General features: G+C 58.6%; 1 protein-coding gene across 1 annotated transcript; it reads left to right on the top strand.

Moving 5' to 3' along the window:
* Positions 1-1,464: 1,464 nt before the first annotated feature.
* On the top strand, positions 1,465-10,356 carry SPSB1 (splA/ryanodine receptor domain and SOCS box containing 1; the record flags this gene model as incomplete). Its single annotated transcript, XM_079698655.1, has 2 exons — positions 1,465-2,158; positions 10,229-10,356. 2 exons carry the CDS (start codon positions 1,465-1,467, stop codon positions 10,354-10,356), a joined length of 822 nt encoding a protein of 273 aa, XP_079554781.1.
* Positions 10,357-11,526: the final 1,170 nt, after the last annotated feature.

The following is an 11,526-nucleotide window of genomic DNA, read 5'->3' on the forward strand; positions in this document are numbered from 1 at the left end:
GCAGCCGGTCCCTGCCCTCGTCCCCCGGCAGGCGCTCTGTCTTCTGCCACAGTGGGACAGCAACATGCCCGCTGCAGCCCCTACACTGGGCTGCTTTGTGTTTTCCTTGTCCCAGGCACCATCGTGCTCCTTGGAACAAGTGGCCCTGGGATGCTTCTCCATCAGCCAGGCACCGATGGCCTCTCGCCCAGCTCCTCTGTGTCCTCGTTTGGTCGTGTTTATGTAGCCAGGAGCCTGCCTGCTCCCTTGTCTGGTCAGTCCTGGGAGCCCATCCCCCCCAAACCAGGCAGCCAAGAGTCCCTTCTGCGGGCCGGGGGCGGGAGTGGGGTTCTGATGGCGGGAACCACCTTCTCTCTTGCGTGAGGCTCGGGAAACCCAAGTAGCTCGTGATTGTCCCTTCTCCAAGGCGGACACCGGGGACAGGCGTGGCAGGGATGGCCGGAGTCCTGTCCATCGCACGTTTCAGCCCCTCCCCCTGGTGCTGCAGAGACAGAGGACGAGGGACGGATGCACTGAGATCTCTCCTCCAACCCAAGGCTCCGATTTCCCTTAAAGGAGCCAAGGGATGGTGGAGCCAGGGCGGGAGTGAGGCATCTTGGAGTCAGACTTCCTCCCCAGATGGGCTGTGGGGACCCGAGGAGAAGTTGAAGAGTGTGGGCGGGAAGGGGTGGCCATCGACGAGTTGGTCCAGAGCTACCGGGGCTGAGAGCCTCTGTGCCCACCCGACTCGGGGCCCACTGGGGGGTTGCTGTGGCCTCAGGGACCGCTGATCGGGAGCTCTGTGCGCACTGGGGTTCCCTTCCCTAGTGTGAACCGGCGGTACGTCTTCGGAGGCGGCTGTGCCGGAAGAGAGAGGGACTGGGAGGTGGCATCTCAAACAGCTTCTGCTGCCACTCGGGGATTCACCTTCCTTCCAAACAGTGGGCGCAGGGAGTAAGCGTCCCCTTGCTTCGACCAGGAGAGATGCCCACTGCACTGGGCTGATTTCGGCATCGGGCCACCTTGGCCTTCTGCCCCGAGAAACCGTGATGAGGTATTTGGTGAGCCTCGGGCTGGACACCCGACACAGTTACGAGTAGTGCCCACCCCAAGGCCGTCAGGTGGACGGCCTCCCTGCTTTATGCCAACCTAGCTGCGGGGACAGAAGGGAATTTCACTGTGTGCCGAGGCTCTGGCCTGCCCGGAATCCGGTGTGGTTGGAGCCCGGAAGGCAGACTGCTGGGACGTGCCGGCGTGATACGAACCGAGTTAATTTCTCCCCTTCTCTCCGCACCTCCTGCTCACTTGGCCTCCTGTTTCTCCTTCCATCCACTAGGCAGTACCAGATGCTCCACACCGGGCAGAGGCCGCCTAGCAAACTCCCTTAGGAGTGCCGTCCAGGCCTGATTGGAAAACTGGAGAAGAGACCCCGTGATTGATGAGTTTGCCTTGGACGTTGGTGACCAGGTGAAACGGGAGGCCGACATGGGTCAGAAGGTCACTGGAGGTATCAAGACGGTGGACATGAGGGACCCCACGTACCGGCCCTTGAAGCAGGAGCTCCAGGGTCTGGACTACTGCAAGCCCACCCGCCTGGACCTGCTGCTGGACATGCCCCCCGTGTCCTACGACGTCCAGCTGCTCCACTCCTGGAACAACAATGACCGCTCGCTCAATGTCTTTGTGAAGGAGGACGACAAGCTGATCTTTCACCGGCATCCGGTGGCCCAGAGCACGGACGCCATCAGGGGCAAAGTCGGGTACACGCGTGGGCTGCACGTGTGGCAGATCACGTGGGCCATGAGGCAGCGCGGCACCCACGCCGTGGTGGGGGTGGCGACGGCAGACGCCCCCCTGCACTCCGTGGGGTACACGACACTCGTGGGGAATAACCACGAGTCCTGGGGCTGGGACTTGGGGCGCAACCGGCTCTACCATGACGGCAAAAACCAGCCGAGCAAAACGTACCCAGCCTTTCTGGAGCCGGACGAGACGTTCATTGTCCCTGACTCCTTCCTGGTGGCCTTGGATATGGACGACGGGACCCTGAGCTTCATTGTGGATGGACAGTACATGGGAGTAGCTTTTCGGGGACTCAAGGGCAAAAAACTTTATCCCGTAGTGAGTGCCGTCTGGGGCCACTGTGAGATCCGCATGCGCTACTTGAATGGACTTGACCGTAAGTGTCCTCTGCTCTGTCCAAGGTGGCAGTGTCCCTGGACTCCCTCTGTCCCCTTTGGTCCTCGCTGGGCCCAGCTAGAAGTTTACAGTTGTTGAAATTTAAATGTCTTTAAGTAGACATCCCAGCATTCAGATCCTCGGAGGAGACTCTTGCCTACCTCTGGTTAAGTGAGGATTTCTAGCCAGTCTGCAGATTACATGGCAGCACCTTGTGGATGAATGGATGGATGGGTGGATACGTGGGTGGGTGGATGGATGGATGGATGGATAGGTGGGTGGATGGGTGGATAAATGGATGGGTGAGTGGATGGATGAGTGGATGGATGACTAAAGGAGTGAATGGATGGATGGATGGATGGATGGATGAATGGGTGGGTGGGTGGATGGATGGATGGATGGATGGATGGGTGGGTGGATGGATGACTAAAGGAATGAATGGATGGGTGGGTGGATGGATAGAAGGGTAGATGGATAGATGGGTGGATGGGTGGATGGATGGATGGATGAGTGGATGGATGAGTGGATGGGTGGATGGATGAATAAAGGAGTGAATGGATGACTAAAGGAGTGAATGGATGGGTGGGTGGATGGATAGAAGGATGGATGGATGGATGGATGGATGGATGGATGGATGGATGGATGGCTGGCTCACTAAAGGAGTGAATGGATGGGTGGGTGGATGGATAGAAGGGTGGATGGATGGATGGATGGGTGGATGGGTGGATGGGTGGATGGATGGTCTTTGATAAACATGGTTTGTTTCTGGTTGACCTGCCTCCAGGTTTGATCTGCAGTTGACCACATTGTAGCACAGTAACCAGCATATTATTGAGCTGGGTTTTGCAGCTTTGGGGGCACTAGGGCCTCTCACGTAAATGAAAGCCAATGGCCTCTCATTCATTAGACAGGTTTAGGGTCTTTCCTGGTGCTGGAGCCTTGAGTGGGCTCCTTTGGGACACAGTCCCCTGCAGGGGGTTTGTTTAGTTATGATGTCAGGAGGCCTTTGGAGAGGAGAACATGGATTAGAAACAGGCTGAATCAGCGGCAATTTCCACCTGTCCCTTTGGAAAAGGGAGTGGCCTTTCTCAGACCACGTGTGAACATAGCCTGCCTGTGGCAGCACTGCCCTGGTTTGGGAAGCGGAGGGCTCTGTGGCTTTGTGGCTGGGAGCCCATGGCGGCAGGAGGCCCCAGCGTTCCAGAACTGTCCATACCCACGCTCAACCCTCACTCCTTCATGAGTCCCTTCTACCGTCTGCAGATCTCACCTTGGAAAGGGGGTGGGCTGGAAAGCTTCGTCCATCCATGCACTGACCTCTTTAAGGGGCGGATATGGCCTGGCACCTGAGATCTAACCCCACCTGCAGGCCAGGTGAGCCATGGGGGAGGCCAAGGGTCAGGAGCACAGATGCTTCCTCTGGTCTTGCAGCCTCCAAACCTTCAGGTTCCCCCACTCTTCCTCTTCCCCACTTTAGTCTTTGGAAGACACCAGAGGAAACATCCAGAGCCATCAGTCAGAGCAAACTCTTAAAATGTTTGTCTTTGGAGGCCTCCGCCGCCCCTTTTCCCTCGCTGCCCCTCTCAGGCTTTGGCTGGGCCGTGACAGTGAGCCCGCAGCCAGGCGGGGCGTCGCCTCACCTGTGCAGCCAGCACCCTAGGTCCTGGGGCTCCTGGCAGGGGCGGCTAGGTGTGCATCCAGCAGATAACCTCTCTGAGGAAGTAGCCTCAGACCTGGTCTAGGGAACCAGCAGGGCGAGTGCTGGGAGTCTTGTCTCTCCAGGTAACAGGGTAGAAGGTCCACAGCCACATCTGCCCTGTGTGGGGATGGGCAGGGATTGGAAGCCCCAGGACCTAGGGTCTCAGGGGACCCTGCCTGCAGCTCTGTCTCCCTCTTCCCAACAGAGAGTGACCACGGCCCCGGGGACTTTAATGCCCATTGTGTGCCGCCAGATGGGTGAATTGTTGGGTCCGCTGCCTTGTTGCCAGGCCTCTGAGACTGTTGGCCTCTACAAGAACGGGGCAACCCTGTCCCCTCGGGAAACAAGTCCATCAGTGCTGGGGGGTTCACATGGCTCCACTGTTTACATGCCCAGCTCCAAGGCAGAACACAGAGCCCAGAGTGGCTGGGAGGAGGCTGGGGCCTGTTGCCCCCCGTGGCAAGTCAGGGCACGAGCAAGCAGAACTGTTCCCCTGCCGAGTCAGGACAGGGCTCAGCAGCAGTTCTGAGGAAACAGTCCTGGAGGCCCAGACGGGCGTGATCAGTAGATGCCCTGTCAGCTCTGCATAAGATGGGAGGTCAGATGCTTTCGCAATTTTTCTTGTTTGGGAAACTTAAAAGGGGGTTGAGGGGGAGAGGAGTAGCATGGGCATGCTCTACGAGAGGCTACCCCTGAGCTGGACCCGGGGCGGGGGGGAAGTGCCCCGGAAGTGCCCAGAGGCTTGGGCCCCCTCGACAGCCTTGGTTACCGATGAGGACGCCCCTCTCTCCCCACCATAATGCCAGGCAGTGCCAGGGCCCCCGTGGCTTCTCGCCTCCCCGCTCCTGGTCAGACATGAAAGAGCCCCAGTCCGCACTGCTGGCTGACTTTGGAGGATCTGGATGGGAAACCCCATGAGGGTGGGGCAGGATCCCCAGCCACTCAGGATGTTAGATCTCAGTCCTAGAAGGGTCACTCTGGCTCCTGTGTAGAAATGGACAGTAGGGGCAAGAGTGGCCGCCGGGAGGTCAGGGAGGAGCCGTGACGGTCGTCCAGGGAAGAGGTGATGGCGGTGAGGGCCAGGGTGGGTGCCCTGGATGCGGGGAAGTGACACATCCTGGAGGCTCTGCGGGTCTGGAGACAGGGTCCAGGACATTGGTCAGTGGGGATGGAGCTGAAACCTGCAACCCCTGGATGAGGTCACCAAGGAAAGGAAGGAGGAGAGGGCTGTGGCCGAGCCCTGGGGCGCGTCACCGGGTGGACGACGGGGAAGGAGAGGCGGAATAGCCGTGGGGCTGGAGGGGAGAGTAGTGTCCTGAGCACCCAGTGAGGAAAGGATACTTCAAGAAGGACACAGTGATGCCAGATCAAGTACACTCACGGCTGAGACTTGTCCATCAGCTTTGGCAATGAGATGATCACTGGTGACCTTGACGAGGGTCGTCAGGATGGGGTGGGTTCAAAAGCCTGAGGGAGGGGCTGATGTAGAGATGAGAGGAGGGTGGTGTGGTCATTTCCTGGGGCCCCAGGAACAGATGACCGCCAGCTGGGGAGCTTAAAGCAACAGAAATGTATTCTGTGCCAGTTCAGGTGTCCGAAACCAAGGCGTGGGCAGGGTCGCTTCCTTCTGAGGGCTCGGAGGAGGGTCCGTCCCACGCCAGCATGCCTTGGCTTGTAGACACATCGCTCAGCCTCTGCCTCTGTCATCCCGTGACCTCCTCTGTATCTGTCCTCTTCTTATAAGGACAGGGCCCATCCTGCTCCAGTATGACCTCTGCTTAACCAATTACATCTGCAAGGACCCTGTTTCAAATAAGATCACATTCTGAGGTTCCAGATGGTCCTGAATTTGGGGGGGGAGGGGCAGTGCTACTTCACCCACAGCACGTCCCCCTCCCTGTGCTACTACCTGCAGGGGAGACGAGACAGAGGCAGACAGAGCCCAGCGCTCAGATGGTGGAGTGTCTGTGGAGTGAAGTCAAGGACACCCAAGTCCTCTGCCCAGGAGGGTTTGCTTGGCTTTCCACTGCAGCTGAGGAAGGAGGAATGTCAGGGTCCACCCGGGGGAGCAGGCAGTGACAGCCAGAAGGTCTGGCCAGATACATCTTCTTGGTGTCAGGCCTGGGCCGGGCTTCACTCTCACAGTCTTGGAGGTGATTCTGACCTGTTAGTGCTCCCTGGCTTGTCTGGAAAGTCTGCTCCCTCCTTCCCCACCCAGCCCCACCCCACCCCAGCCGCCAGGTCCTGACCTCAGCAGGAAGCAGCTGTTTGCAGAGCAGGTCAGCCGGAGTCACCAGAGGCCTGTGCCCAGCCCCCTCCCCTCCACCCCGGGTGCTGCGCTGGGCATTTTGTCCTCCCAGCCCGCCTTTCCCGGGACGCCAGGTGTACCCTCCCCCGCAGAGTCTCTGCCCCAGTGCTGGGGCCATGGGCTGAGCTGGCCGAGGCCAGAGCAAAGGCAGCGTGTCCCTATGTGACCTCCACCACTGTCCAACCACCTCTGATCACAGGCTACTTGTTCTGACTCTTTCTAGGGGCTCAAGACTTCCAGGGCTAAGGCTGCAACCAGAGGGGTTGCCGGGTCATCTTGCTCTTTTCTGGGGTGAAGGGGCAGTGATGGTCATTGTAGGTGGGGGACAGGGCCCAGCTTGGCCCCTAGGTCTGCCCACCACGCTCCCTGGAGATGAAGGAGGGAAAAGGCCTGTTTGCAAGCAACAGACTGGCCGTCACACAAGGGAGAGTCCCTGACCCTTGGGTCCTCCCTCCCTGCTCCCTCCTGCTTTTAAGGGTGCCTCCCACTAAGGAAGCATTGCCCTGCAGTTCAGCATTTTCAAATTCTCCCTTTTTTTGGCTCCCAGATACATTTGGTGTGGTTTGTCATGATTGCGGGTTCAGGGAAGGCCCACCTCTTCTCCTGCTTTTTGCCTTGGTGACCTCCTCCTGGTGTCCTCCCAGCCTCCTGGGATGCCCGCACCTGACGCTGGCTCCTTCCTTCCCCCATTCCAGCTGGGCTCTGGGCGAGCTCCTCGTCGGGGGGACTGATCACCCTGCCCTGCAGGGGCTTCCTTCTGCGGGGGGAAGGTCACATGAGAACAGCAGGTTCTCAGAACTGGGGCCAGAGAACCAAGCGTGCCCACGTTACCTGACCGGGTGTCAGGCATCCTTCCCCAGTTGGCAAAGACAAGGGGTTGGTGTTTTCTTTTGCTTCTTTTTTGTAAAAACGCCTTGAGGTAGAGGGAAAATACACACAGGTCCCGGGATGGTCATCCTCCACCCACGACTTTCTAGAACACATTTCTGGAGCGTTTTCACGGCAAGCTGCTTGCAGGAGGGAGCGTAGGGCCAGTCCCGGCAGCTGTGAAGGCGGCGGGCGGGAACGTCAGTGAACCGGGCACTTCCTGACCTGAGACGTTCATCCTTGACCTCACAGACCCCAAGTTCATTCACAGCCTGTGAACTGGACCCAGCACCGGGCTCTGGGGCTCCAGCTGGGTTGCAGTCTCTCGGAGAACTGGGAGGTGGCCCCGGCCGTGCGTGTTCAAACAGGCCACCAGGTGGCCGCTTCTCCTGGAGATATGGACGTGGGCGCGTGGCCTCGTCCAGTTGCTCGACCTTCTGCTCCCAGGAATAGCGCCTGCCTCGCTTTCTGGTCCCTGAGCACCACCCCTTCTCATTCATATAAACCACGCACAGGAGCGGGCACCTGGGCTTCCCAGAGGCGGACGTGGCAGCCAGAGGCCCCTCGCGCCTCCGCAAAAGCACTGGCCACGTGGATGGAGCCGGATGCAGAACCTGCAGCCCCCCAGGCGAAAGGACTGAGATCGTCGGGGAGGCCTTCTGGGTCCTGTGAGCGACCAACCAAAATCTGTGGGACAGACGTTTTCCCTGGCACCGTGCCCATGTCCGTTTCTGTAGCCTCACGCACGGTCTCTGCGATCAGACCATGACCCTGGCCATCGCTGTTTTGCCTCCCGCAGGATCAGTGGTGGTGGGGTGGGACTGACCTGCTGTTTAGAAACGTTTCTTCCTGAGGGTGTTGGTAAGTTGACCCGAAACCCATTTAGCCAAGAGGTGGTGACGGGACCTCCCTCTCGGCCCTCCCCCCGGCCCAGCCCGGCAGGGCCCTCGGGCCACAGGCAGTGGCTCTTGGAACTTTCTCAAGTGCCTTCGGCCACCAGGGGAAGCCCCTCTGCCTCCCAGTGGGGGCTGAGCCACATCCTTGTGGGCGGGGGTGCCGGAGGAGGATGGAGGAGAGCTTCTGAGCAGAGGAGAGGAGCTGAACTTCCCCCTCGATTGCTCAGAGGACCACTCACTCCTCAACCACAGGTCCGGCTGAGAGCTGCTGTGAGGCGTCGCTGGCCTTCAGGAGCTCAGCCCGTAGGACTCCGGGGAGCCTTTGGTCCACATCCTTCATCTTCCAGCTGGGGAAACTGAGGCCTGGGTGGAGGGAGCCATCTGCTCGAGGTCAGGCTGCTGTGCAGGGTGAAAGTGAGGGGCCAGATCTGGGGCCACCGAGGCAGGTCGAGGTCCAGTGAAGGAGACCCAAGTCTCTGCGGGCTGGCAGGTGGGAAGATCCCAGCCCAACCCACCAGGGTCTGTGGAATCCTTGACCCACAAAGATGGAAGGTCATTTAGTTCATCCTCCTGCCTCCAGGGAAGGCCCCGTTTCAAAGCTTTCCATGAAAAACATTTACTGCTTCCATCCCGTCTCCTGTGACTGCCCATGGGAGATGAAGAGCCATTGTTTGTCTTCTTTTAAAGCCTGGAATTTAGTAAATGCACTATCAAGCCTAAGATGTATTATTATTATTTTTTTTTTAATGGCAGCTTTATTGCGATATAATTCACATGCCATACATTTCACCCATTAAAGCGCATGATGGAGTGGTCTCCCGCATGCTCACAGCTGTGCAGCCATTGCTGCGGGCCATCTTAGAATGCTTTCATCACCCCAAAGGGAACCCCTACTCTGTCGCTCCCCGTTTCCCCCAGCGCCCCCAGCCTTAGGATTTGGCCTTCAATCACCGAATTTTAATTTTTTAATTTAATTTAATTTATTTATTTATGGCTGAGCCATGTGGCTCGCAGGATCTTAGTTCCCCGACCAGGGGTTGAACCCAAGCCCTCGGCGGTGAAAGCACCAAGTCCTAACCACTGGACCGCCAGGGAATTCCCAATAACTGAATATTTAAATGTTATTTTTAATATTCTGAGACACACTGGTGAATATTACAGAACTTTCGTCCACTTTTTATTGGTGGAATGAGATCTCAAGGGAAATGGTGGGGAGTTTCTCACTTTTTTGGTCTGACCTTTATTTTGTTCACGAAGGAGGGAAAAGGCCTGTTTGCAAGCAACAGACTGGCCGTCACACAAGGGAGACCGTGGATGAGGCCACAGATGCCCTCATTTCACCTCTTTGCCTGTCCAGGACGCCGTGGGGGGACCCCAGGCTGTTTCGGTGTGCTCACCTGTACGAGAGCTAGGAGGAGTCAGCTCCAAGAGGTCCGGGGTGAGCAGGGCCCACCATGCTCCCAGCAGCCTCCAGGGCCTTGGAGGACATGACTTTCCGGTTCCTTCTGGAGCTGAGAATTTATCTGAGACGCGGGCTGCACGGAGCCTCTCTTGCAGGAAGCTAGGCCCCAGGCCCTCCGGGACACAAGGACAGAGGTGCCCTTGCAGGCTGCAGCTAGAAGCCCTTCTCGAATCCAGATTCCTGAGGCAGCTCTGCCATGAGCTGGGCCCAGACTGCCGGGATTTGGATCCCAGCCTGTAGCCCTGGCAATTCGGTCTCCTCTGCGCCTGAGCGCCTTCAGCTGTAAGAGGGACTGGAGAACAGTCCCCGTGAGCAACTGGGTTAACACAACATGATTCCCCTTCTAAAGGTCCGCGTGGGGTCTGGTGCTGGGGGTACGTGCAGGGGAGAGTCCATCCTGTGTGCCCCGGATGGACGTGCACTGAGGGGGCCTCCAGTGTGATGGGTTAGAGCAGGGACGGCCTGGCTTGGAATGCTTGCTCCGTGTCCTACCAGCGGTGTGGCCCTGGGCAAGTTATTTGGATTCTGTCCCTCAGTTTCCTCATCAGTAAAATGGGGATGATGGTCATGGTATATCTCCCTGTGATTATCAAATCATTCATAATAAACCACTGTGAGGATTGAATGAGGGCTTGCAAAGGGGCCTGGTCCAGTGAGTTCTCCGTGCTAGCAACGAATAATTCATGTAAAGTGTAAAATGAGTTAATCTGGAGTCATCTCATCTGGGCGTTAAAACCAGTATCAATGATGGCTGTCGCTGTTGTCAAGGTGTTGTTTGTTCTAGAACCACCTAGAGCTGTGCTAACCCAGCGTCCTCTGTCTCTCCTCGGTCTCCGCAGCGGAACCCCTGCCGCTCATGGATCTCTGCCGCCGCTCGGTGCGCCTGGCCCTGGGGAAGGAGCGCCTGGGCGAGATCCATGCGCTGCCACTGCCCGCCTCCCTCAAGGCCTACCTCCACTACCAGTGATGCTCCACCCGGGACCGCCAGCACGACCGCCCCCATCCACCCCGGTGCCAATTCACTGAGCCACCGCCGCGCCCCGCGCCCTGGACCGGCGTCTGCGGCATGGAAGTCCTGCTCTTCCTCCGCAGCCTCCCCGGCTGCCCCGCCGGACACAGACTGCTCTGGACACGGGCCCCTCTGTCCCCCTTCCGGACACTGGCTGAAGTTCCCCGCATGCCGCATCACAGCCCCTCCTGGGAAGAGGACACAGAGGATAAACGCCTGCACTGAGCTCCGATCTGCTCTCGGGGTGGCCGGGGTGCTCCCGCACCTGCCGGGCCCCACGGCGCCGAGAGCAGATCCCGGGGGTGCTAAGAGGTGCTTAGATGAGGGCCGGTGCCCGCCCAGCGGGGCAGCCGCGCCAGACGAAGCTCAGGACGTCAGAAGCTCACCGTGGCCACCGAGGCAGAAACCCAACCTGGACCTTCCCCAGGCACGTGAGCACCCAGCGTTAGTCCTGGCTTTCGGTGCCCCCGTACCCTGTATTTATTCTTTTAACAATAACAGAAGCCATTTATTTATTCCATTTAGAAAGGACACCTTGTTCGGGTCGCCTCTCTCTGGAGTGTTCTGTTGCTTTTCTTCCACCTGCCCCTCCCTGGGATGTGTGTGCCTCACCTGGCCGTTTTGCTGGGTCGTGTCTGTCGTGGGTCCCCACGTGGGCACAGGGGTGTCTTTGTCTGGGTCCCTTGACCTACAGTTTCCAGGGGGCTCTGCTCCGAGTGCCCGAATGGGCCCCTGAGGGGGCATCAGCCTCACGTGCAATATGAGTGCCTTGGGGGACCCGTCTGCATGGGCAGTGGCAGCGCCCCGTATCTCTCCAGGCAGCCACCCGTCGCTAGGGCTCATCCGTCTTTGCGCGTGGTTTTATTTCTTTAGTCTTCTGTGGGGTTTTTCGGTGTGGGTTGGGTTTTGTTTTTGCTTTCCTACCTGAGACTTGCCACGTGCATCCTCAGAAGCTCTAGCTTCCCTGAGGACCGCCGAACCGAGACGGGAGGATGAGTGAGAGGCCGGGAGCAGGGCGGGGTGGGGGAGACCGGAGCGGAGTTGCGTGTCCGAGAAGCCAGTGCAGGTCTCCGCTTGGTGCCCCTGTCCGGGTTCATCATGGTGCCCCAGAGCCGTGGGGTGGGGCGG

This window comes from Hyperoodon ampullatus, assembly GCF_949752795.1.
Source record: "Hyperoodon ampullatus genome assembly, chromosome: 2".
Lineage (NCBI taxonomy): Eukaryota > Metazoa > Chordata > Mammalia > Artiodactyla > Ziphiidae > Hyperoodon > Hyperoodon ampullatus.